The sequence below is a fragment of the Tasmannia lanceolata genome, unplaced genomic scaffold (genome assembly GCF_043159265.1).
Source record: "Tasmannia lanceolata isolate RefF3 unplaced genomic scaffold, GAP_Taslan_0.1 ptg000019l, whole genome shotgun sequence".
NCBI lineage: Eukaryota > Viridiplantae > Streptophyta > Magnoliopsida > Canellales > Winteraceae > Tasmannia > Tasmannia lanceolata.
In genome coordinates, this window is record NW_027518696.1 from 9,127,535 (window position 1) to 9,152,696 (window position 25,162).

The 25,162-nt window shown below is 39.4% G+C and overlaps 1 protein-coding gene across 1 annotated transcript; it reads right to left on the minus strand.

Moving 5' to 3' along the window:
• Positions 1–7,894: 7,894 nt before the first annotated feature.
• LOC143852272 (UPF0481 protein At3g47200-like) lies at positions 7,895–15,617 on the minus strand. The gene is made up of 3 exons (XM_077361675.1): positions 14,391–15,617; positions 14,180–14,282; positions 7,895–8,193 (listed from the first exon to the last, which is right to left on the minus strand). The coding sequence occupies exons 1-3, from the start codon at positions 15,615–15,617 to the stop codon at positions 7,895–7,897; spliced, it is 1,629 nt and encodes a 542-aa protein (XP_077217790.1).
• Between the last annotated feature and the right edge of the window lie 9,545 nt (positions 15,618–25,162).

Below are 25,162 nucleotides of genomic sequence, written 5' to 3' on the forward strand. Positions count from 1 at the left end.
GTCACCTAAAAGTGAACATCCCAAGTTGGAGGCCAAAAAGACTATCTTTCAGAAAAAGAAGGGCAAGTGCCACAACTATGGGAAATTGGGTCACTTTGCTGCAGAGTGTAAACAACCTAAGAAGGCTAAATCTGACACACCACAAAAGGAAGCTCATATGATAGTGGGCAGTGCTGCGCCTAAGAGTTTTATTGCCATGTTAGGCAACGGTAAGGCCAGTACTTCTTCAGCCCGGTGGTTAAATACATGAGCCACCTGCCATGTTTGCAACTCGAAGAAACTACTTACGGATGCTGTTGGTGTGAAAGAGACCGTTACAGTGGCTAGTGGAGCTGAGGCAGAGGTGACTCACACTGGAACTGCGAACTTGGTCCTTTTTTCAGGTAAAATACTAACTTTAAAAAATGTTAAAGTAGTTCCTGCTATTCAAAAGAATTTAATTTATATTAGTCTTTTAGACAATGCTGGCATGTGTTCATCTTTTTTGGGTGGTAGAGTAACTTTAACTGTTAACTCTTATTATTTTGGTTGTGCTTTCTTAATCGATGGTATGTATAGACTGAGTTTAGCAAATGAAACCATTGGTCAGGTTAGTTCCACTTTGATTGATCCTAAGTTGTTACACACTAGATTGGGACATGTGAACTATAGAAAAATGGTCAAACTTGCTAAAACTTATAATATACCTTTAGATACATCGATTAGATTTGACAGATGTGAAGTGTGTGCACAAACCAAGATCACTAGAAAACCTTTTCGTTCGGTTTCTAGGAGCACACAACTTCTTGAGTTAATACATTCTGACCTCTGTGATTTTAAAAGTTTCACTACTTGAGGTGGTCGGAAGTATTTAATCACTTTTATAGACGATTTTTCTAGATATTGTTATATTTATCTCCTAAAATCGAAAGATGAAGCTTTTGATAAATTTAAAATTTTCAAAAATGGTGTTGAAAATCAATTGAACTTGAAAATTAAGCGATTTAGGAGTGATAGAGGAGGAGAATACACTTTGATAGAGTTCAAGGAATTCTGTGCCTCTCAGGGCATAATACTTGAAACTACTGCTCCTTACTCACCTAAATCTAATGGCATAGCTGAACGTAAGAACCGGACGTTAACTGAAATGGTAAACTCTATGTTATTGACAGCTGGCATGCCTACTAGCTATTGGGGAGAAGTAGCTTTAACTGCAAATCACATCTTGAATAGAGTACCACACTCTAAGTTGCCCTCTACTCCTTATGAGTTATGGCATAAACATCCTTGTAGATATGACACTCTTAAGACTTGGGGCTGTATTGCATATGTGAGGATACAAGACCCTAGGAGACTTAAGGTAGGACCTAGAACCAACACTTGTGTTTATCTAGGTGGTGCAGAAGATAGTGCTGCTGATCGGTTTTTGGATCTATCTACCAATTTGGTTATAGAATCTAGAGATGCAGTATTATTTGAGAATAAATTTCTCAGAGATCATGGTTTGAACCTACCTGGCGATACTGAGATGGTTACAGAATCGCATGTAGAGTTTGAACAGAATATTTCTGACACCTGTCCTAAACTGATTTCTACATCAGAACCTTTAAGAGTTTCTACAAGAGATAGAGTACGCAAGAACTTTGGTGAGGATTTTGTGACCTACCATGTAGAGATTGATCCGTCAACCTATAAGGAAGCGATGAGATCTAGGGACTCTTTGTTGTGAGCAGAAGCCATTGATGATGAAATGAGCTCTCTGTTACAAAATCAAACTTGGCAGCTAGTCGATTTGCCAAAATGGGCTAAGACTGTGGGCTGTAAGTGGATTTTGAAGAAGAAACTTAATCCTGACGGATCCATAGCTCGGTATAAAGCACGTTTAGTAGCTAAGGGCTATACTCAAGTCAGTGGGATAGACTACTTTGATGTTTACTCACCGGTCTGTCATTTGACAACGATAAGAATTCTTCTTGCTTTGGCTTCTATTGAGAAGTATGTTGTGCATCAAATGGATGTAAAAACGGCTTTCCTTAATGGAGACCTCACAGAGAAAATCTACATGTGCCAACCTGAAGGGTTTATCATGGAAGGTTTCGACAACAAAGTTTGTAAGTTACACAAATCTTTGTATGGTCTTAAACAAGCACCTAAATTATGGCATCAAAAATTTGACAAGTTAGTAAAGAGCTTTGGTTTTCAGACCAGTTACTCTGATAAATGCCTTTACTTTCGTTCTGTGTCGAATAAGGTTGCGATTATTTGCTTGTATGTAGACAATATGTTGATTCTTGGTTCCGATCTCTCTGTAGTGAGTGACGTGAAAACTACTTTGGCTCAAGAATTCGACATGAAAGATCTTGGTGTGGTTGACACCATTCTTGGTATGAAAGTAAGTTTTGAAAGGCAAGGGATTACTCTTAGCCAAGCCCATTATATTGAAAAACTACTTTCTACATGGGGGATACAGTGAGTGTAAACCGATTGAGACACCATTTGATTATACCAAGAAGCTGATCTGTAATGAAGGAGACAGTGTGAATCAGTTAGATTATTCTAAACTGATTGGTAGTCTCATGTATGCTATGAGTTGCACTAGGCCAGACATAGCCTTTACAGTTGGCATGCTGAGTCGTTTCACTAGTAATCCTGGCCATGAGCACTGGGATGCCTTTATGAGGCTGATGAAATACCTTAAGGGTACTCAAGGATATGCTCTATGTTATAATGGCCATCCTCCTATCCTGGAAGGGTATTCTGATGCATCATGGGGCTCAGAATTAGGAGACAGTAAATCTACTAGTGGTTATGTATTTACACTGGGTGGAGCCGCTGTTGCATGGAAGTCAAACAGACAGACTTGTATTGCTCTGTCATCTATGGAATCAGAACTTTATGCTTTAGTTTCTACAGGAGATGAAGCAGAGTGGATACGAGATCTGATCCTCGACATTCCATTGACCCATGTAAAGATTAATTCTTTAAGTTTGTTCTGTGATAATCAAGCTACAATTACGGTTGTGAAAAACTCACTCTTTAATGGTAAGAGAAGACATGTCAGGCTGAAACATGCCACGCTGAATTATCTTATAGAACAAGGTATTATCACTTTGGTTGATGTGAGATCGAAGGATAATTTGGCCGATGCTCTTACGAAAGGACTGGACAAAGATTGAATATTTAAAACTGTGAGGGAGATGGGGTTAAAGACTGTGTAGACGTGTCTTAACCTACATTCATATTATTTTGAATTTTTCGAATCTCCCTATCTTGGCCAAGATAAGCACTTGATATGTTTCAATGATGTTTACAGTTATCTTTATGTCATTCCACATTTGATGACATGTCATTCTTGGAAAAGGTTGTTTCATTCCAAACTTGATGATACAGCTTAACTCAATTTGGATATGATGCCTGTAACATTCCAAATGAAAATATGGAATGGTTCTTTGTAAAGAAACTGTTCAGGTCTTGTTCTTGATTGAAACTTGACATTGATGCTTATTGATATTGATATTTATTTTTCAGCCATTATGAAATTGTACTAAGTTCTTTCTGTAGAACTAGATACTTTTAGTAAAATACACAAATGATTGGATTCATTTTTAATAAAATTCATATTTGGTAATTTACAGGAATTGACGAAAATGGAGGAGATTGCCTCAATTTGGATCTTGATGAGGATGACTTACTTGATGAGTGAATCCTTATAGAGCAGTGAGAACTATTATTTTCTTTTCAGTTGATTAAATAGTTCACCTACATGTGAAACTGCTTATGTTTGAGTTTAGATTATTTCTAAAACTCTTGGATATTCTTTAAAGTACTTTTGTTTTCAGTTGGATTACAAATCTTTATTGATATGGTGATATTGATGATTCAATAATTTTGTTTGGACATCACATTAACTATCTATTGGATTGTGCTATATGTAGAACATAGGAGGAGATTGTTGGGTATATAATATAACCCATGTATGTTCTAATATAAGCCCAATAAGATAATGGACCGGTGTAGTGGGCCTATTTGGGCTAGGGCCCACTAACCTATTAAAACCCTAGTGTATCTAATATATATAGGGGCTGGAGGCAACAAACTTGGTATTCCAAATTAGATACCTTGGGTGTAATGCTTCAAGCAACCTCTTGCTTGACCTAATTACTCTAACAGAAGATGTGGCACGCCTCTTCAACGGGCTTTGTAGAGAGATCGCTTTAGACGTGAACGATTGTTATCTTTCCCGCGTGTCGGCCGAGCTGAATTTCTATTTTGATCGAAGATGGCATGCTTGGAGGGCCAGCTTGAGGCATGAGTATCTCCGGCATCCATGGGCGATTGTATCTCTTCTAGCTGCTACCCTTCTTATTGGGGTCACGATCATCATTCTTAGAAGATAATGAAGTTCACAACATTAGCCTCTCTTCCTATTTTACCTCCACTGATTTTACTTTGTATGTTACCTAGGTATGTTTCTTGGTTTGGTCCCATTATATTAGGTGGATACATGTGTAATGCAAGTGAGTATAGCGGGATATGATTGTGGTTGGCAATGTTTGAAGGGTCATTCATAAGCTAGGTAATGCTAAGGAGAGGTGGTTTCGTGCGTCATTGCAAAATTAAGAAGTATCGAGGATCCTTTTTGATGTATGTAAAATAAAAGTAATTTCTTTACTTTCCTTTTCCTCTTTTGATCAGGAGGATTTTTCTCCGAATTCACTATTTTAAACACAAGTTCCTAAAGAAACCCGTGTGGATAGCGATCAACAGGCCTGCTCGACAGTTCCATCTGCTAATATTAGTGGACTTGGAGCTTCTAAAAACAATGGACCACATATGCCATGGGTAAAGAGCCACTGGCCCACAGCCCAGCATTTCTTGGCAACATATGAGGCATAGACAAAGCTTGCAAGGTTAGCCGCTGCAGGTTTTGGACTTTTGCCAATCGAATATGGTCCACTCCTGTCAAGATTTCTGGACTTTTGCATATTGTATATCCCGTCTTTAACTTTTCTTGAAGATCCTTTTCACCAGTAACATGCTTAACAATGATGTGCAATCACTACCGTTGGATCCACTCCCAATTGAATTTTCAGGGTCCTAATAACTTGCGCTGGGGCAGAAGTCTCGAAGAAAGATGCACTAGAAATAGCGAAGCTCTCCACGGAGATCTGCAATTATACTTAAAAGATGATAAACAGCATTACAGCTACCGGTTTTGATAAACAGATGTTGCTGGAAAAGACAAAAGATTCATGACTAATCACGGAAGATCCATTTTTGTTCAAAAATGAATTAGTCTGCAAGACCATTGAGGAGTTCTAACATATTTGTACAACTTTGTGGATCCCCAAAACAGGCAGTATGCCCATTCTATGCTATTTTCTAATTAATGCAACTCTATTAAATATTAATTGCCTCTAACTTTGCCAATTGATACAAATGCCTTGAACTGGTGCTACTAAAACACTCAGTCCAGGAACAGGTGGTTCGAACCACAACAATTCTGACATGAACTTGGGTTCATCAATTCAAAGCATTTAACATGGCAAAAGGTTTACTAATAAATTCATTTCTACAAACATTAGAATCATTCCTAGCTAAACAAGCAATTTAATCAAATAAAATTAGAACAAATCAAGTGACAATTGTTCTTTGCTAAACGGTCGACTAATTCAAATGATGTTATAACTAAGGAGGGTGGGCATACGAGAAGACGGAGAAGAAGGTCTGTGTGAATGTGAGAGTGAGAATAAGAATGGTTGTGACCAGAGACATGATGGTCCATGGTTTCCTGAAATAACGACGCACCAAGTTTGCCCTCCAGAGGTGCCAATTGGTCTCGCAATATTTGTTCACATCCTTGAACAAGTAGGAGAAGTAACAATCTTGGAAATCTACAGCTACCCCCTTCCCCAACCGGTTGAAAAGAAGCGCCACCTCTTCATCACTACCCATCATATGTTAGATGATCTTATTTGGTTTGAGTATGGCGACATCGTCTGCGGTATTGATGAGACAATCCATCAAGATGGTGTAGCTTTTGAAGTGTGCTCCAGAGATTAGAAAGCATCGCTCGAAGGCGACAAAGATTCGAAACAGAGAATTGGTAGAGGAATCATAGATTGAGAGATGTGGAATTTACATCACCCCTTTACTGAAATCTACTTCTAAGAAGCTACCCATCTTCATCTTCTTTTGCTTGCACTTGACCCCTGCCTCTTTGAGCTCTGTCGCGGAGGGGATTGACTTGGGTGGCGCGGGAGGTCTTTTTTTCCGACGAAGCGGGGGACCTGTCAGTGAAAGCTAGATGGGGCATGTAACAAGAATAAGAGCATAAATTGTTTGCTTTCTTGTCAACTGGCAAAAGACTAGAATGAAATAAGTGTAGGAGATGAAGGATTTTTCCGGGGTCTTCATCTGTAGGATGAATTCCATTGTTTCTAGGAAAGAAATGATCAAAGAAATCGAGGGCAAACTGCAACAGAGAAGAAAGGGTGCTCGATTTGTCGACGAGATTGAATAAAGACTGTAAGACAAAGAAAGGGATTTGGTTCTCTAAGAGGAGCATGTCATGGGCTACAAGCGGAAGCATCCAATTTGTGCCATATATGGGATCTTCTTTTTTTTTGAAAATTGATATATTTCATTAATATTAAGATAGCATTCGGGACATGAGTCCCAGCATGCTAATACAAAATGTTGAGAAGTATTGGCATGGGCATACCCGAGATAAATTCAACCCATTCTTCTTTTCAATAGCATGCCTTCTTTACAACTTCCGTAGCATTCCTTTAAAATCTTTCATCTATACCCTTCTGAAACTGCAGATAAAACCGGTTCTCCTAACAAATACCTCTGAAACTGCGGATCAACTAATTCTCCTAAGAATACCAAACTTGCATTCTGAAGCTCTAAAACTCTAGATCTAACGTAAAACTCCAAGAAAATATAGCAAGGCTAGAGTATCCAGACAGGAAAGCCTAAGCGAAAGACAGAGTCTCTCAAGCCATGACCGTTGAAGATGAGTACTTCTAGATATAGACAGGTAATTCACAATGCTATTTAAACAATAGCTATCTTGGATGATCGTCAAGAATATTTACCATCAAAGAACCTACAACCCAATTTTGAAAATCTATATTAACAACTAAAACCTCCAAACTAATCAAGAAAAAACTACTACCATCAGGCAAAAGACTAAGGAAGGAGTCAACCCTAAACGAGAGACACTGAGAGTTCTCAAGCCTTGGGGAATCAACTTCTCACCAAAGAAGATACTTTCAATGAAACAACCCCAAAACACCTATTTCCTCACAACACTATAAGCTAGTGTTCATTTTTTCTTCCATTTTACTCTTCTTCTTTTTCCTTCTTCTCTTTTTATATAAAAATTTCTTTTTCTTTTTTCTCTTTTTTTTTTTTAACCAATTGTCAGGGCTGGAAGGCCTTTCAGTTAGGGTTACTACCCTCGGCCCCCTTCTTTCCAGCTTCCTTCTCCAAGCAGACCTCCCTTCTTTCTTTCAAATCTCTGATTGCCATGGACTGAAATAGATTCTTAGTGGATTCTAGATCATCATTAAAACCTATCCCAAAAGCATCTTTTATAGCTAACAACTTGTCCAGTTCCTCAGAAGGAAGAGCATTGCTTTCTCCCGACTCGAAAAGTTCCTCAGACCTTGGATGCTCCCCTTGATCTTCCTCCTCCAACCCCATCTGGATCTGAACCTCCATGTATGGGATCTTCTTTGGCTTCCTTCTTTAGAAAGAAGAAATCTCCTTCCTCCATTGCCTTCTTCCACTTGATCATTGCCTCCTTTCAATTGAGGAAAAGCTCGACTATGAAACAGCCATCGAGCACCATCATTTGAACGAACGGATTGCTCTCGAGGTGGTCAGTGCTTTCGGAGTAGCAGCTTCATGCTCGTGCCTCCATTTTCTTGATATCTGTTAAGTAATTTTCCAAACTGAGTTCCAAGTTTCGAGAGAGGATTGCGTTTAGATACCGCCATATGTGTTCTTCCATGCTTTGTCGGCATTGCTTTCCATGGTGATACTGGCTGATGGAGATGATTTTGGGTTCGTAGGCCTTCTCATCAGTCTCATAGATGTGCTTGGGGACTCTAAAAATGTTGTGTTGATCTTTACTCGCAGCCTCGCTGCTAGTGGCTGCAAGTTTATGTCTCATGGATGTAATAACCCATGCTTCATCAATATCTACAGTTGTATGTTACCTATGGTTATCTGCATTTTCCATTATCCCTTTCTCCTCCTCCTCCTCCTCCTCCTCCTCTCTCTCTCTCTCTCTCTCTCTCTCTCTCTCTCTCTCTCTCTCTCTCTCTCTCTCACCCTTTTCTTCTTCTTCTTCTTCTTCTTCATATAATGAAAATGAAAATGAATTCATAAATGTGGGCTTCACAGTTCACGCTAGTCCATAGATTTAAGTAAATGTATAGCTAGTACCACTCGCATCTCACATCATTCTCACCATGTGGGTACAAGATTGTCTGGTCCCATGCTTAATGGAGATCCCATCTAGACGATCGAGGGCTCGATTGACGTCATTTTGGGGGGGCCCATTTCTAATTTCCCGTCAGAATATCATTTGTTCAGGGTGGGACTGAATTTTCCGAGATGGTTTCGTGGTGACCCACAAAACCAACAATCCTTATCAGAACATCCATGTGCTTACCATACATGGTGGGTCCGAGAGTTAGATGGGAGAGAGTGAGCATAACCCATCTACCGAAATTATTTGCCATTTGACTTTTGGATTTTTTACTCTTTCGTTTCTACTTTCTTTCTTTTTTGCTTTTTTATGGGTAAGCTGAGGTTTAGAGGGGACCCCTACCGATTTATTTGATAAAGAGAAAGATGATACAATAAAAGCACAAATCTAACCCTAACTCGGAACATGCGAGAGAGGGAGCACCAAGGCTCAGTACATATGAGCGACAAACACTAAGCCTAATGTTTCGTTTGGTTGCACAAAAGCTCGGCAGCCGTCGGAATTTGGTTTGGATGCGGCATGCCATTCCATGTTTGGTTGCCAAAATAGCATTGGACTCCCTTGGATTTCTCCCATGTAATAATTACTTGTGTGATGTTGTGGATTCCTTGTCCCCTCTAAAAGCAAATCCTTCCAAGACTAAAAAAATTTGGCTGAATTTTCTAGGGAATGATGCTCTCTCTTCCTTCGCTCTTTCCTCTATCCTTATATTGGTGATGACACCCCTACTTATTTTCCTACTTTCCGAGGATATGCCGTGCAACCAAACACTTCTTAACTATTCTCCGGGGTAATTCTAAACAAATCAAAATGCTTGTCTCCTCCCGTTTGATTTCTGTTGACTTCATATTCCACTACTTTCCGAGCCATCTTGAGCAATCAAACAGAGCATAAGAGATCAAAATGCTCACTAGTGAATTACATAATCAGCTAATTTGGAATGGCCGGGGGTATATTCGGCTCTTTGTGGGCGTTTTGGCCTAATTTTCTTCTGAACTTCCTGCCATGCTTCCTTTGATTCCTCAAGTTCTGGATTCTCTTCTCCATCACTATCCTCATGTTCGACTAGAATCAGGTGGACTTGATTACGTTCATCTGCCCAAGATACATTCTTTTTTGGAGATTTTTTGGGATGTTTTGTGTTTCTTTGATCATCCTCCTTTTCTGAGGAGGATTCAAATGAGGAAACCTCGTTAGGGTCGGAGTAGTCCTCACATCCAGTGTCCTCTTCACTATCTTCATCATCCGTCTTTGAATATGAGTCCTGATTTTCAAAAGATTCCCCTGTTTTCTACTTTTCTGGTCTATCTGGCTCATTAGATTTGTGACAAATTGGATTGGAATTTTCTCCAACTTTATTTTCATCTTGATCAACATTGGTAAGGATACTGAATGCATTTGTTGTAGTAATCTCTGCATTTTCTTCACCTTGTTTTTCATTTTCAGTTCCAATAATCCTTTCTTCTGTGGAGATCTTTGTTGAAAATTCTTGCACATTGGAATTGGATTGCCGAGATTCCTTCTTTTTTGGAACCCACTCTTGTTTTTGAACTTTAAAACTGATTTTATCTTAGGTTTCCAATCATATTCCACGACCTATATCAATCTTCCATTTGGAGTTTGGATGTTGAGGACATTCGGGAGAACTTTCTCAGCACTAACCTCAATGCAGACCCTAGCATAGCTAGGCTAGGAAGCTTCCGTCGTTTGTATATCCATATATAGAGGTTTACCTATGGAGCTAGAGATCTTGTTGAGCCCTCTTCTTGTCCAGAATTGCAAATGGAGGCCTGGGAATCTTACCCAAATGGGGATCGTTGTGAGTTTAAGCCTTTCCAGGGCACAACCAGGAACCCATTTTTGCAGTATGGGAGCTCTTCTTGGTTGACTCAAGAGCATATGAACAATCTTCAGCATTCGAAAATTTGAATAGGAAAAATCCATTTGCCAAAGCAAACATATGGAATTCCCCTTTCAATCTCCATCTTTTTCGAAGGAATTCTCTAAAAGCCAAGAAATAAGGTATTTTTCCCATTAGATATCCCACTAGAAGTTTAATCATTTCCCTTTTGCTTCCATAAGATCATCTTCTTTAAATTTTATCAAATCTTCTTCGGTTTCCAAAGGGTCTTCCTCAATGTAATCTAACTGAGATTCCATGGTACTTTCAGCTGCCTGAGTGAAGAGATGTCCCCAATATCTTATGGGATTTAGGCTAGATAACAAAGGTTCTTGTGCTGGGTTCTGTCCTGGGTTCCCAAAAGAATCATTTTGGTCTTTAGAAATGGTTTCCAAGGTGCAGGCCTCCACCTGGGTTGCAACCATTTGTCCAAGAGGTTTAGGGTTATGAAGGACCAATGGGTTATGAATCAAGGGGGGGAATATTTTTCAAATTTTGAAAATTTTTCGTTTTGGCTCGGAAGCACCATCGGGCGCCCAACTAGTACTTCTAACTTTCCCGCTTCAGCAAGTTTTGCGCTGATTTTGGGGGTCGTGCCTTGAGGAGACTCTTCCTAACATAAGTGTTGGAAATTTTAAATAGTTTTAAATTGAAAAGTCAAAGATGCTTTTTCTTTGTGTTTAAAATTTGGAGGGAAGATTCAAATTAAAGTTTCCCCTTGTTTTGAAAGCAAAAGTCTTTTGCTTGAATGGGGACTTGAACCCAAGACCTTGGTGTGTGTGTTTGTATGTAAGTGAGCTCTCAACTACATGCAAAAACAAATAGTCCCACATTACTTTGGAAGAAAATGCTTCTCATCCATATAAGATGGAGAGTTGGAGAAAGGCTTGGGCCTTCGAGGGGCTTTAGAATTTGTTTGATCCTAGGCTTTTAGAAGATCACAAGCCCATGTGTAAAAAACACACGCGTGCGCCGGGCCGAGGTCCGAGTTCAGGTTTAAAGAAAAGGATCCTTCTATTGCAAAAAACCGCTTTGTTTTTTTATCCCCACTTTTTTTATATTGGCACCCCAAACAGTTGTGATAATAACACCCATTAAAGTTACAAAACCGTTTCATCTCCAACGGTCACAAATGTGACTTTTGGGAGAGAAATGTTTAATGGGTTTAATGGTGGCTTTTCCCTCCCCAACAGGCACATTCGTGGGTCTATATAAAGGGGAAGAAACAACATTGCTAAGAAACAATTCTGTACACAGAGACATCTGGACAGACGTTTTGGGGTCGCTTTTGCCAACAGAAAAAGACAGAGATTTATACAGAAAAAGAGTTTTGTTTTTCTGTTTTTCCTTATTCTCCTTCCATCCATGCCTTCGGTGTCTGAGCACAGTTCTAATGTGATTATGGGTGGACTAGTCAGCGAGTGCACGTGGACTGGAGCCATATTTGACTGTTTTATCTTGGAGCGTCGATTCGCGAATCCCGACTGCACCGGTAGGAGGCATATATGATCCTTAAGGAGAGTGACCACGTGACACGACTCAACCTTCTCTTTTCGAACCTGATTTTTTCCAAACGGTTTTCATCAAAAGAGATAAGTGCAATCTGTTTTCATTTTTTATTTCAATTATGGTTTGATTACAGTACATGAATTTTTAGCTTCGAGTTGCATTATTTTGAGGTCGAGTAACATGTTTTTAGTTCAAGTAACCTATTTTGGGTTCGAATAACTTGTTTTGACTTCGACTTTCTGTTTTGGGTTCGACTGAGCCATATATCATTTCTTCATTATTTGTTTATAAGATCTGTAGAAATCTGATCCGTCCATTTTATCCAACAATCTTAAGAGTCATAATATTTGGGCTTCTTAAGATATGGATTTTTCGAACAAGAAGCTAGTTTTAGGGGAATGTGACTCGTCAGAACTCGCAACCTTTAGTCTTCCCTACCTTTAGTCTTGCTTGGCTGCTAGTGAGGAGACCATTAATGCTGTTGTCCTTTTCATTTTCAGTGTCTTTTTCCTTCTGAACTGTCTGATGGTGATGTCTTATGCCATTTCTTCTTTGTTTTCCAAAGAAACCACTGGGTTAAAGACAGAGCCGTCTGCTGGTGAAGATTTTTCGTTTCTGCTTCTTGCCTCTTTCATCGTTTCGTCCTACTCTCCTCTCACCAACCTCTCATGTATTGACCAGAGAAGATTTTTCTCCGAATTCTCGGGCCACTATTAAAGAAACCCGCGCGGATGGTAATCAATGGACCTATCTGCAAATGTTAATGGGTCCAGAGCACCTAAAAACAATGGACACCATATACTAAGGGTCAAGAGCCACAGCCTATATAGGGTTTCTTGGCAACATATAAGGCATCGACAAAGCTGGCAAGGTTAGCCACTGGCACCTTGGCTTGTGGCCAACCCACCTGCATAATCTTAAAACCAAGGCATTAGTGATGATGACATTATTATTTTATAATTTTTTACTTTATATTTTAATTAATTATATGTAGTTTTTACTTTTTTATTTTATTTTTACTTTTAGACTATTTTTATATCTATATTATTTATCTAGTTTTTTTACATGCAGTTTTTTTTTTTTTTAAATGTGTGTGAGAGTTAACTCTAACTTGGTACACTTCCAAGCCGGGTCGAGTTGTTGATATTTTTTGTTTTTAAAACTATGTTTGGGTCTCAATTAGCCACTGCTCTCATTTATAAGACTCTTAATAAGGGGCTGTTTGAGTGAAGGATAGATTTCATGGATAAGACCCTATCTTAGTTTGCCTTGTATTCCGTTTTCGGTTAATCGTGGATAAGTACTACCTCATATCATTTCAATCCCTGAAAACAGGCAATTTTCAGAAAATAAAACAAGGTAAGCTCAATGCCACTTTGATTGGAATTACAATTGTCCTTGTTTTTTTAGTTCTTTTCCGGGGTTAGTCTTACCATCAATATTAGTAGGAAAGAGAGACAATGGATAACTTACACCTTGGAGATTTTATGTAGGATAGATTGTGCTGAAATCAAACAGCCATGAATACTTTGCCTCAGTGCTAATTTCATTAGTGCAGCTCTAATAATTTCCACAAACTTGCCATCCAAAATAAATAAAAATAATAATGATAATTTCCATATACTTTGCTAATTGATAAACCTACCATGAGTACTTTGCCTCCTGTCAAGTTTCAATGTTACTACAACTGGCTAGCCATAGGTTGTTCGAACCACAACAATTCTGACAGGAACCTGTGCCCATCTATTATAAACTTCTAGACTAGATAAAGGCTTACAAATCAATTCATTTCTTGAAACATGATAATTGCACAAAGAGCAATCACATGAGAATTCTATTCTTAATTAGCTAAACGATCAACTGACTCAAATGAAATTAGAACTAAGTAGGGCGGGCATGTAGAATTTTAAGAACAAAAAGACAATACAATAGAAGAAGAATAGAAGAGGCCTTTCTTTTAAGTAACTTTTCATATCTTCATTCCATTCAAAATAACCACAACAGGCCTTTAAATAGGCTATTTCCATACGTCCAACAACCATAAGAAAATCACACGTTTCTCTTTAGCAATACTAACTTCACATTACATAAGCTCTAACTTCCTATAAAATAGTATTCGACTTTCACAAGGAAACTAAGAATATTAAGAATACTCTAAAGCCCAAACAGTGGTTAAAGCAAAACAACTAAACAGATAAGAATAAACTAAAAATCTTCCGCACATCCAACACTTCCATACAAATTCTGAAAAACTAAACTTGGGTAGGCCCTCTAGTTTGAATTACGTTTCCTAACAGGGCATACGAGAAGACGGAGAAGAAGGTCTGTGTGATGGTGAGAGTGACAATAACAATGGCTGCCATCAGAGACATCATGATACATGGATTGCTGAAATAAAAGTGAGAGCGAGAATAATAGTGGCTAAACCAGAATCGGAAAACAATATCGGCACAAGTTGCACAAACAACAGCACACGCTGCCCAAACAACGGCACACCATCCTCCAAACGTGCTTTCTTTCGTAATATTTGTTCACATCCTTGAACAAGGAGAGGTGATAATTTTCGAAATCGACCCTCTTCCTCACCTGGTTGAAAACAAGGGCCACCTCTTCATCATTAGCCAACGTATGTTCAATGATCTTCTTCTGTTTCAGTATGGTGACATCGTTTGGCGTATTGATGAGACAATCCATCAAGAAAGTGTAGCTTGTGAAGTGAGCTCCGGAGATCGGAAAACACAGCTCCCAGGCAATCAAGTTTCGAAAGAGATAATTGGTAGATTCATAGATTAAGAGGTGTGGGATTTCCATTGCCCCTTTGCTGAAATTTACATCCAAGAAACTACCCCTCTTCATCTTCTTCTGCTTGAATTTCATTCTCGCATTTTTGAGCTCCGTTGCAGTGGGGATTGACATAGGTGGTGTCGGTAGTCCTTTGTTTGATGATTCCGGGAACCTGTTAGAGGGCATACAGCAACAGCAGGAGCAGATTTTGTGTGATTTCTTAGATGGCAAAAGACTAGAGTGAAACAGGTGTAGGAGATGATAAACTTTTTGAGGGTCATGATGGATTTCATTGTTTCTTGGCAAGAGATGATCAAAGAAATCGAGGGCGATCTGAGAGAGAGAAGAAGGGTTGCTCGACTTATCGACAAGTTCGAATAAAGACTGTAAAACAAAGAAAGGGATTTGGTTCTCTAGGAGGAGCATGTCATGGGTTACAAGGGGAACCATCCATTTTTTATCATATATGGGATCTGCTTCTAACCCTCCTTCCTTCTTTTCCTTGTACTTGAGGAAAAGCTCGACAATGAAACAACCATCGACCACCATCATTTTAATGAACTCATTGCTCTCAAGATGGTCCATGCTTTCGGAGTAGCAGCTTCGCGCTCGCATCTCTATTTTCTTTATCTCTGCTAAGTAATTCTCTAAGCTGAGATCTCTGTTTCGAGAGAGGATTGCATTAAGATAGCGCCATTTGTGCTCTTCCATATCTTTCAGGCATGGCTTTCCTTTGTGAAAGGGGCCGATGGAGATGATTTTGGGTTCGTAGGCGTTCTCATCAGTCTCGTAAATGTGCTTCGGGACTCTGTAGATGCTGTGTTGATCTTTATTCCCCGGCTTGCTACTACTGGCTTCAAGTTTCTGTCTCATGGCAGTAACCCATGCATCATCAGCATCTACTGTTGAATGTTCTCTCTGGTTATCTTTGTTTGCCATCGTCCGTTTCTCCTCTTCTTCTCCCTATATATGGAAAATGAAAATCATCACACTACTCTATTGACTAAGCGTGTGTATTGCGTGAGCAAATGCCTTGCACACGAAGTAAGGTGAATGGTCAAGTCAGCTCTTAAACATTATTTGATGATGATGGCGAGGAGTGACCAGCAAGGCGGTAATTTACTCATTTTTTACCATTCTGTTCAGACTTCTAGGGTTTATAAAATAGGAATAGGAGATTGGATCTTTTAGAATTCGGGTTGATTTTTTAGAATTCGGGTTGAGCTTTTACCTTAAAATTAGGTCGGGCTCAGGTTGATTTCTATTCATTTTTTTAGCAAAAGCTCAACCTGACCCAACCCAAGTTGTACAATTTGAACTGCCTTCACATGCTTTCCTTCAAGCACCAGGCAAGTGGGTCATTCAGACACCCGGAGCCACATTAGCACCAAATTTCGATGGGCCCACACACAAATCTCAAGATTGAAAAGAATCCATGAAGGACCACTAAAATTATGGAAACTTGCCCACATCAATGGGCCCACCCACCTTAACATCATCTGATGGCGCTTCTGAATAAAATGATTGACCACAAGTTGCATCTAATTGAGCCAATTGATGATATCAAGCTCTGATCGATCAGAAATCGTCATCAAGGGCTCCAAATATTCAAAAATTGCATATTAATCAGTGAATTCGACATCACTATTGCACTTAAAATGATGCAGTTGCCCTACCAGACCTACAAATATATCAAATTCGAGCACCTAATCACAAGTAAGCATGTATTCAAAATAAAATCCCCAGCAATTGACATTAGTTTAAGAAGATATGATGGCTTGGATTGATAGCAATCATCGAATACTAATTGAATCCCGGAGCCAAAAATCATGTTTTTGAACGTTGCCCAGAATCGATGAGATCAACGATTTAAAGTGGGGGCAATATTAGGGGCGGCAACAGTTCAGTCTTGGTTCGGTTTGACTCCCAACCCGAAACCGAACCGAACATGCTTACCTCCAAACCGAAACCAAACCGAAACCGAAACACTCCAAACCGAACCGATGAAAAGGGGCACATTTATCATTTTCCGTATTTATTATTGTCCAAACCAAACTGATCCGAAACCGAACTGAAATCGAAACCGAACGGAACCAATCATCGGTTTGGTTTTACCGAACCGAAATTTGAATCGGTTTGGTTTAACCAAACCGAAACCGAATTTTTGGTTCGGTTTCGGTTCAGCTCGGTCGATTTTGCCACCCTTAGGCAATATGTTGTGGGGTTGAACCTAGTCAGCAAAAATCCCAAATCTCAAAATTGGCCTCCTCGTTCCAAAAATTCTCAAAAGTACCCTTAAAAGGCCCCTTTTTACAGAATATACTTATTCTTTTAAAAAAATTCTTGCAATCCAAATCAGCCTTTCTCTACTACCCCTTCCCACCCACGATAAAAAAAAAACACTAGATTTCCTCCTCCAACAAAACTAGAGGGTTTTTTCAATCCAAATCAGCCTTTCTCTACTACCAGTTTCTTTTGAGCCTCAAATACCTTCAATATATCTTAAGCTACGCTGTTCCGGTGTTAAAAATCTCAAATCCCATACATGCCTTAATAACAGTGAGATTTTATATGATGCGCCGCTGTATAAACCTGTAATTTTCAAAAAGCATGGTACGACCCAATCCATAGGATGATCCAAACCGTTCATTTGTTGGGCCATAAATAGGTTATACCCCAAAATTCATTTCCGTATGATGATCCTAACCCTCTGTCTATCAAGGAACTGCAACCTCTATAGATGGGACGTTTAGGATCATCCTATGGAAATGATTTTTAGGGTACAACATATTTACCTTGTGGCCCAACAAATGGACGGTTTGGATAATCTAGAGTTGGCCGTACTTTACTTTTTGAAAAATACGGCTTGGCCACACATCATATAATTTCTCAAATAACATCCAATCTCCTATTCCTATTTTATAAACCCTAAAGTCTGAACAGAATGGTAAAAAAATGAGTAAATTACCGCCGTACATAAAAAGAAATTTCTGGTCAACAGTAAAAATGGGGGGAACTGAGACTTTACACCCGGATTCTTTCCTTATCCTTTTTTTGGTGTTTCCACTAACTGATAAAGAGGTGGGGCCGGGGCATTAATTTGAGACAGTAAGGGTACAAGGGAGGGGCAATAATTTAGGTGGTATTAAATACTTATAGTAAAAAAACGTCATGGAAAGTAATAATGAAAAAAATTTCGGATTTCGGGTAGGGCTGTAACTTGGGTCGGGTTGAGGTCAACCAGACCCGAGAACCCATTTTTCCAACCCGATTTCCAACCCAACGAGGTTCAGTCCGACCCGACCAGAGGAACCCTTTTTTCCACCCCAAACTCAACCCGGATTGGGAAAAGTCAACCCGAACCCAAACTCAACCTGACCTTTTTTCAGGTTGAACGTGACCCGAGCTGCATATTTGCGGGGCAGGGGATCCGCCTCTGCTTGTTGGAATTAGGGGTGCAAGTTTGGCCCATTGAGCCCTGACCCACCCCGACCGCCCTGAGCCCGAACAAGGTTAGAGCTAGATTTTCCAACCCTAAGGGCGGGCTTGGATTCATTTTTTAGGCCCTGACTCAGGGTCGGGTCGGGTCGGGCTAAGGGTTGATACCTCGGGCTAACCTGACCCTATTTACACTTTACCGTGACCTGCCCAACCCGACCCTGTTTACACTTTACAGTCACAATTGGTCCAATCCGTGGTAATATAATGCAGCACACCCTCTACTTAATAGTGGGTCTGATTTAGGTGGTATTAAATACTTACGGTAAAAAAACGTCATGGAAAGTAATAATGAAAAAAATTCCGGATTTCGGCAAGGGGTGCAACTCGGGTCGGTTGAGGTCAACAAGACCCGAGAACCCATTTTTCCAACCCGATTTCCAAGACCTTGGTGTGTGTGTTTGTGTGTAAAGTGAGCTTTCAACTACAAAGAAAAACAAATAGTCCCACATTGCTTTGGAAGAAAATGCTTCTTATTCATATAAGATGGAGAGTTGGAGAAAGGCTTGGGCCTTCGAGGGGATTTAGAATTTGTTTGATCCTTGGCTTTTAGAAGATCACAAGCCCATGTGTAAAAAACACATGCGTGCGCGGGGCTGAGGTCCAAGTTCAGGTTTAAAGAAAAGGATCCTTTTATTGCAAAAAACCGCTTGGTTTTTTTATCCCCACATTTTTTATATTGGCACCCAAACGGTTGTGATAATAACACCCATTAAAGTTACACAACCGTTTCATTTCCAACAGTCACAAAATGTGACTGTTGGGAGAGAAATGTTTTATGGCTTTAATGGTGGCTTTTTCCTCCCCAACAGTCACATTCGTGGGTCTATATAAAGGGGAAGAAACAGCATTGCTAAGAAACAATTCTTTACATAGAGACATCTAGACAGACGTTTTGGGGTGGCTATTGCCAACAGAAAAAGACAGAGATTTATACAGAAAATGGGTTTTGTTTTTCTGTTTTTCCTTATTCTCCTTCCATCCATTCCTTCCATGTCTGAGCACAATTCTAACGTGGTTCTAGGTGGACTAGTCAGCGAGTGCACGTGGACTGGAGCCATATTTGGCTGTTTTACTTTGGAGCGCCGATTCGCGAATCCCGGCTGCACCGGTAGGGGGCGGATACGATTCTTAAGGAGAGTGACCACGTGGCACGACTCAGCCTTCTCTTTTCAAACCTGATTTTTTCCAAACGATTTTCATCAAAAGAGATAAGTGCAATATGTTTTCATGTTTTATTTCAATTATGGTTTGATTACAGTACATGAATTTTTGGTTTCGAGTTGCATTATTTTGAGGTCGAGTAACATGTTTTTAGTTCAAGTAACCTATTTTGGGTTCGAATAACTTGTTTTAACTTCGACTTTCTGTTTTGGGTTCGACTAAGCCATATATCATTTCTTCATTATTTTTTTATAAGATCTATAGAAATCTGAGCCGTCCATTTTATCCAACAATCTTAAGAGTCATAATATTTGGGCTTCTTAAGATATGGATTTTTCCAACAAGAAGCTAGTTTTGGGGGAATGTGACTCGTCAGAACTTGCAACCTTTAGTCTTCCCTACCTTTAGTCTTGCTTGGCTGCTAGTGAGGGGACCATTAATGCTGCTGTCCTTTTCATTTTCAGTGTCTTTTTCCTTCTGAACTGTCTAATGGTGATGTCTTATGCCATTTCTTCTTTGTTTCCAAAGAAACCACTAGGTTAAAGATAGAGCCGTCTGCTGGTGAAGATTTTTCGTTTCTGCTTCTTGCCTCTTCCATCGTTTCGTCCTACTCTCCTTCTCTCCTCTCATCTATTGACCAGAGAAGATTTTTCTTCGAATTCTCGGGCCACTATTAAAGAAACCCGCGTGGATAGTAATCAATGGACCTATCTGCAAATGTTAATGGGTCCAGAGCACCTAAAAACAATGGACACCATATACTAAGGGTCAAGAGCCACAGCCTATATAGCGATTCTTGGCAACATATAAGGCATCGACAAAGCTGGCTAGGTTAGCCACTGGCACCTTGGCTTGTAGCCAACCCACCTGCATAATCTTAAAACCAAGGCATTAGTGATGATGACATTATTATTTTATAATTTTTTACTTTATATTTTAATTAATTATATGTAGTTTTTACTTCTTTATTTTTTATTTTTACTTTTAGGCTATTTTTATGTCTATATTATTTATCTAGTTTTTTTACATGCAGTTTTTTTTTTTTTTTTTTTTTAATGTGTGAGAGTGAACTCTAACTTGGTACACTTCCAAGCTGGGTCGAGTTGTTGATTTTTTTTTGTTTTTAAAACTATGTTTGGGTCTCAATTAGCCACTGCTCTCATTTATAAGACTCTTTTTTTTTTTTGAAATAGCGATTTGTATTAAATGATATGGGAGCACCCGAGAAGGGGCAACCCGGAGAACAAAAACAAGAAAGAAGAAATAGGGAAGAAGAAGAAAAGATACAACAAAAATAACAAAACTAAACTACGGGGGAAGATGATCAAACCAGAGAATACTCTCCCTCCCAACTCGCTGCTTGGCTAACACATCCGCTTTTTCGTTTGCCGACCTCCAAACGTGTTTAAAGACAATAGCCGAATCCGCAACAAAATCCTCAATTTCATCAAAAAACGCCAAAAATCTCCAAGGAGGAGCTACACCACCCTTCAACCACCGAATGACATTCAATGAATCCCCTTGCAACAACAATATGGTCCTTCCCTACTCAACTTCTTGATCCCAAAATATGCCGCTTTGACTTCCGCCTCAGAAGAATCACACACACCAATAGGACCAGAAAAAGCCCAAAGTATCTCACCAAACTCATCACGACAAAGTCCCCCAACCCCCGCTGGACCCGGGTTTCCAAAACAAGCACCATCAAAGTTGATTTTCAACATTCCTGGCATCGGAGGCTCCCATCTTTGGACTATGTTAATTTTCCCCTCACTACTACAGCACACTTCCCTCCAATGTTCCCAAAGATCAATGGCCGATACAAAAAGAAATGATGGAAGACATCTAACCCACGATATGACCAATGCTATAATCCGCATGTACAAATAATAAGGTGATTTGGCCAAACCCTCAAACACCCTAGAGTTTCTTTCCTTCCAACCACCCACCACGTAGCTAGCAAACACACATTCCACAATAATTTTCCTCTCTTTTTCCATGGCACAAACCCCCATATAATCAAAAGATTCTGAATAGTTCTTGGGAAGACCCAAGTGATTCCAAACCTCAGAAAGATACATTTCCATATGATCCTGGTGAAAGAACAGTGCATGAATAAATGATCCATAGATTCCCCATCATTAAGACATAGAGGGCAGTGATCAATTAGCAACATCCCACAGTTTCTCAAGAAGTTAATGGTTTGTATCTGTCACGCCCCGAACCCAAAATCCAGGGTCCGGCACACGTGACAGCCGCCGCAAGCCCAAGGGGTCGCCCCCACAAGCATGCAAGGCTTCCTCACAACCAACTATTCTCAATATTCAGATCGATTAATAAATGCGAAGATTTTAGTCTCAATTAAAGCTCCAATGAAATATATCTATAGCTCCATAATTATATATCCAACAATAATTATTCCAAGACAATCACCTTAATAAAATAACAAAAGTTTTTAAATTGGAATAATGAAATAAAGAAGGAAATCTCCTAGGCTCCAATCCAAGTGTCTGATCTCAGCAAGTCTACTGCCGCTCCTCTGTATCTGAAAATTGTTAAACCACATAATGAGCTAACAGCCCAGCCGGTTTTCCAAATCCAAGCCAGCTAATAGGAAAACGAAAACAATGCTGGTGTGGAAAAGAAGTAACATGCCATAAAATTTTAGTCTATGCAGAAATTGATAAGAAGCAAGAAAATCATTTCTACATAAGCTACATAAGAAAAATACATGCTTTTACAAAAACGGTTCCAACCACTCGGTTATGCAGTTTTCCACTTTGAAAATAATGACAAAGAATATATATTTTCAACCACTTGGTTTTACAGTTTTCCATTTAGAAAACAAATACTTAACAGTCTTCTCTGTGGCCAATTTCCAACCTTATTGGCAAGTAGCGTAACCCAAGGCGAACACTCGTTCGCAGGACTCACAGGTCCTAAAGCGCGCAATATCACAATATCAATAGCCAGAGGACTTCCTACTAGCCGCCCGAGATCAACCTTACGGGCAAATAAACTCGACCGGTCTACGTGATCACGTCCAGTGTACTCACCCACTGGCAGGTTGGGCACTAGATCCCCACTAGAGGTCAACTTTACTGGCGGAATCCATTCCATACGAAGACTGTATACAAATATAGAGAGAAGCAATTTAATGTTTGCAATACCGTGCCATAAATTTTGTAGACGTTTCAAACCATGGGGGGCTCCCCCATTCAAATCCATTGAAACCATGTCATAAATAGAATGCTTTTCAATAGTGTTTCATGAATTTGAGTTTCCAAAATCATGTTTGTTACAAAGCTCTTTTTTTTGTATAAATAAGAAAGCATGTTAAGACTAAAGTATTTCATGGATAATGACAATTCAATCATTTAGTATGACATGCTAACAGATATCAGTGAGAAACCTTTCCAAAACAAGTTCCATATAATGGACTGTAATAAAAGCTTGCAACAAATCTAAGTATATGAAATATACGTAATACACTGACATAGGGTAGGATCACCTACCTTAAGCGCAATCTCCAAGAATTACTTTGCAAGGTCAAGATTGATGTAGGTGTAACCACTAGCTCAGTTAATACCCAAGTCTAGAGAAGGATCAACTTCTTTAAGGAATTCCGTCGAACACCCTATGTAGCACCAAATTCCAGTAAGGATTTTATTCTAGAAGATATCAACTAGTAAAAATCATTTAGGCCTCGGATATGGTTCAAATATGATCACCGAAACCACTAAGCTCCATAGTTTATGATAAAAGCCAAAGGTCAGACTACAGAATTCAACTTCCTGGACATTTTAGTACCCATAGTTCAATTGGAGACATCATAACCAATGTTGGTTCTATTATTAGAGAATAGCCATAAGGAATAACATGATGATCTGAACCGTCCAATTCATGCCTAGGGTAGCCAAATGCCTTATGGAGTGAAATTAATTCACTTTTGGTTCCATTTATGAAAACTTAATGATCAGCTATAGTGGAAATTGAGAGGGCTTTTACAATCAATTTGTACTGTCCAAAGAAGACATGTAAATTAAAATGCAACCTTTAAACAATGGCTAGGGATTTGTTAATTTTTATGACAAATTACATTTTTTGAAGCTAAGTCTCAAGATTAACAAAAAGATCCCCCCTAAAGCATAGAGAGATGAGAAAGAGGTTGGTGGATGAAATGAAACCTAGAGTTATCGGACTGTTGAGGTGGAAGATTACTCACCTCTCACTACAAAGACCAAGCAATAGTAGGCTTTTTCCCGGTTGAGAAGGGACGGTGACAACCAATTGTGGTCTTGATAAAGGTGACTACAGGTATGAGATAGAGGGTCCAAAGACAGCAAGCTTCCTCTTGTAATTCCCACCAAAGAGGACACAGAACTGCCAAGGTATTTCAGAACCCAAAGAGAGGAGGCTAAACAATGCAAATGAATGGCGGACGGGGCTGAAACAACTAGCAATAGGGGCTGCTTGTATTGGATTAGAATCCAATAGCATTAAACTATAGGTGATGCTATAGATGAGGGCACAACACAAGGTGGTTGCTGTCATTCAAGGAAGAGGGGAAAAATGATGCCTTGAAAGAGAACTAATCTAGTCTTTGATATTATCTTCAATTGAGAGAAAAGACCAACAATGGTCTCTTGTCCAAAGTCAATCCTCTTCATACATGCTAGGTGACTCATTTTTCCATAAGGCTTGATTTGTAAGAAAGGCAACTGCCTTGATCGACCATGCAACAATTAAATTTGATTTGGCAAAATTTCCTTCCTTGCATATGACAAAAAGGTCAGCAATTTAATTGGGTTAGGTAACTTGCCTTCCTTGCCCATGGCCAACCCAACACACCAATCCAAATTGCCTTGCTTGCCCACCATGCTATATTTAGTTAAGAAATTAATTGGCTATTCTTATGGCAACAAATCATGTCCATCCAAATTTCAAAGAAGGCACTAACGGATTTGGTCATCTCTCCAACTTTCCCTTTATAAACAAGATTGATATATATGGGAATATCATTCTTTACACTTTCCTTTAAGAACTTCTATTTAGGATCCTACAGTACCTTACTAGTCCAATAATCATCATGGCCTTTAAAAATTACAACACTTCTAATTCAATTTCTGGAAATTGAAATCCGTAATGAGCACACAAAAATCTTGTCCTTACTTTATTTATGGCATTTGTTTAAAAGCATAGCTACTTTTAATAAAACATGAGATACACGATTTGATAGTGACACCCATTAGAAAGCAAATAGCTAATTTGATAAGGACAACTATATATAAAAAAAATTATTACTTGGAACCGGGTATTACAGTATCCTTTGACGACAAACGGCCCAACCGAAGATACTAACCCGAGGTGGGCAATGAAAATTCCATACCTTTGCTGAAAATGCAGAAACAGAAGGAGGCATCAAACCATTATAAAAAGATTTAACAGAGAAAATGCCGGATGATTCCACTGTCCATATTCTTTTGTCTTCACCCCCACGTTTTACATAGCACTTATTAAGGAGCCGCCGCAACTGAGATTCGTCCTCACTTTCCCACTCAAAAAGGATTCTTCTAAAGGTAGGACACCATATCAACTTACCACTACTACGATCAAAACATTCACAAACTAAGGCTTCTTTGTTAACAGCCACCCGATACTGCCTAGGGAACAAGATCCTTAACTGCTCCTCTTCACACCACACATCACTCAAAAACCTAATTCTATCACCACCATAGACCCTGAACCTCACTGTGGACCCCGATTCGAGAGCGGCGGTGAGGGAACGAGTCCCTACCACCTTCATCTGGATCATCCACGTG

What these genes read in the sequence shown, in the direction of transcription:
- LOC143852272 (XM_077361675.1), bottom strand. Translation starts at nt 15,617, where the DNA reads ATGGCAAACAAAGATAACCAGAGAGAACATTCAACAGTAGATGCTGAT. An exon ending in GAAAGCACGTTTGGAGGATG is followed by an intron (nt 14,283 to 14,390) that starts GTGTGCCGTTGT and finishes CTTTTATTTCAG; the next exon opens with CAATCCATGTATCATGATGT. An exon ending in CGTATGCCCTGTTAGGAAAC is followed by an intron (nt 8,194 to 14,179) that starts GTAATTCAAACT and finishes ATACAACTGTAG; the next exon opens with ATATTGATGAAGCATGGGTT.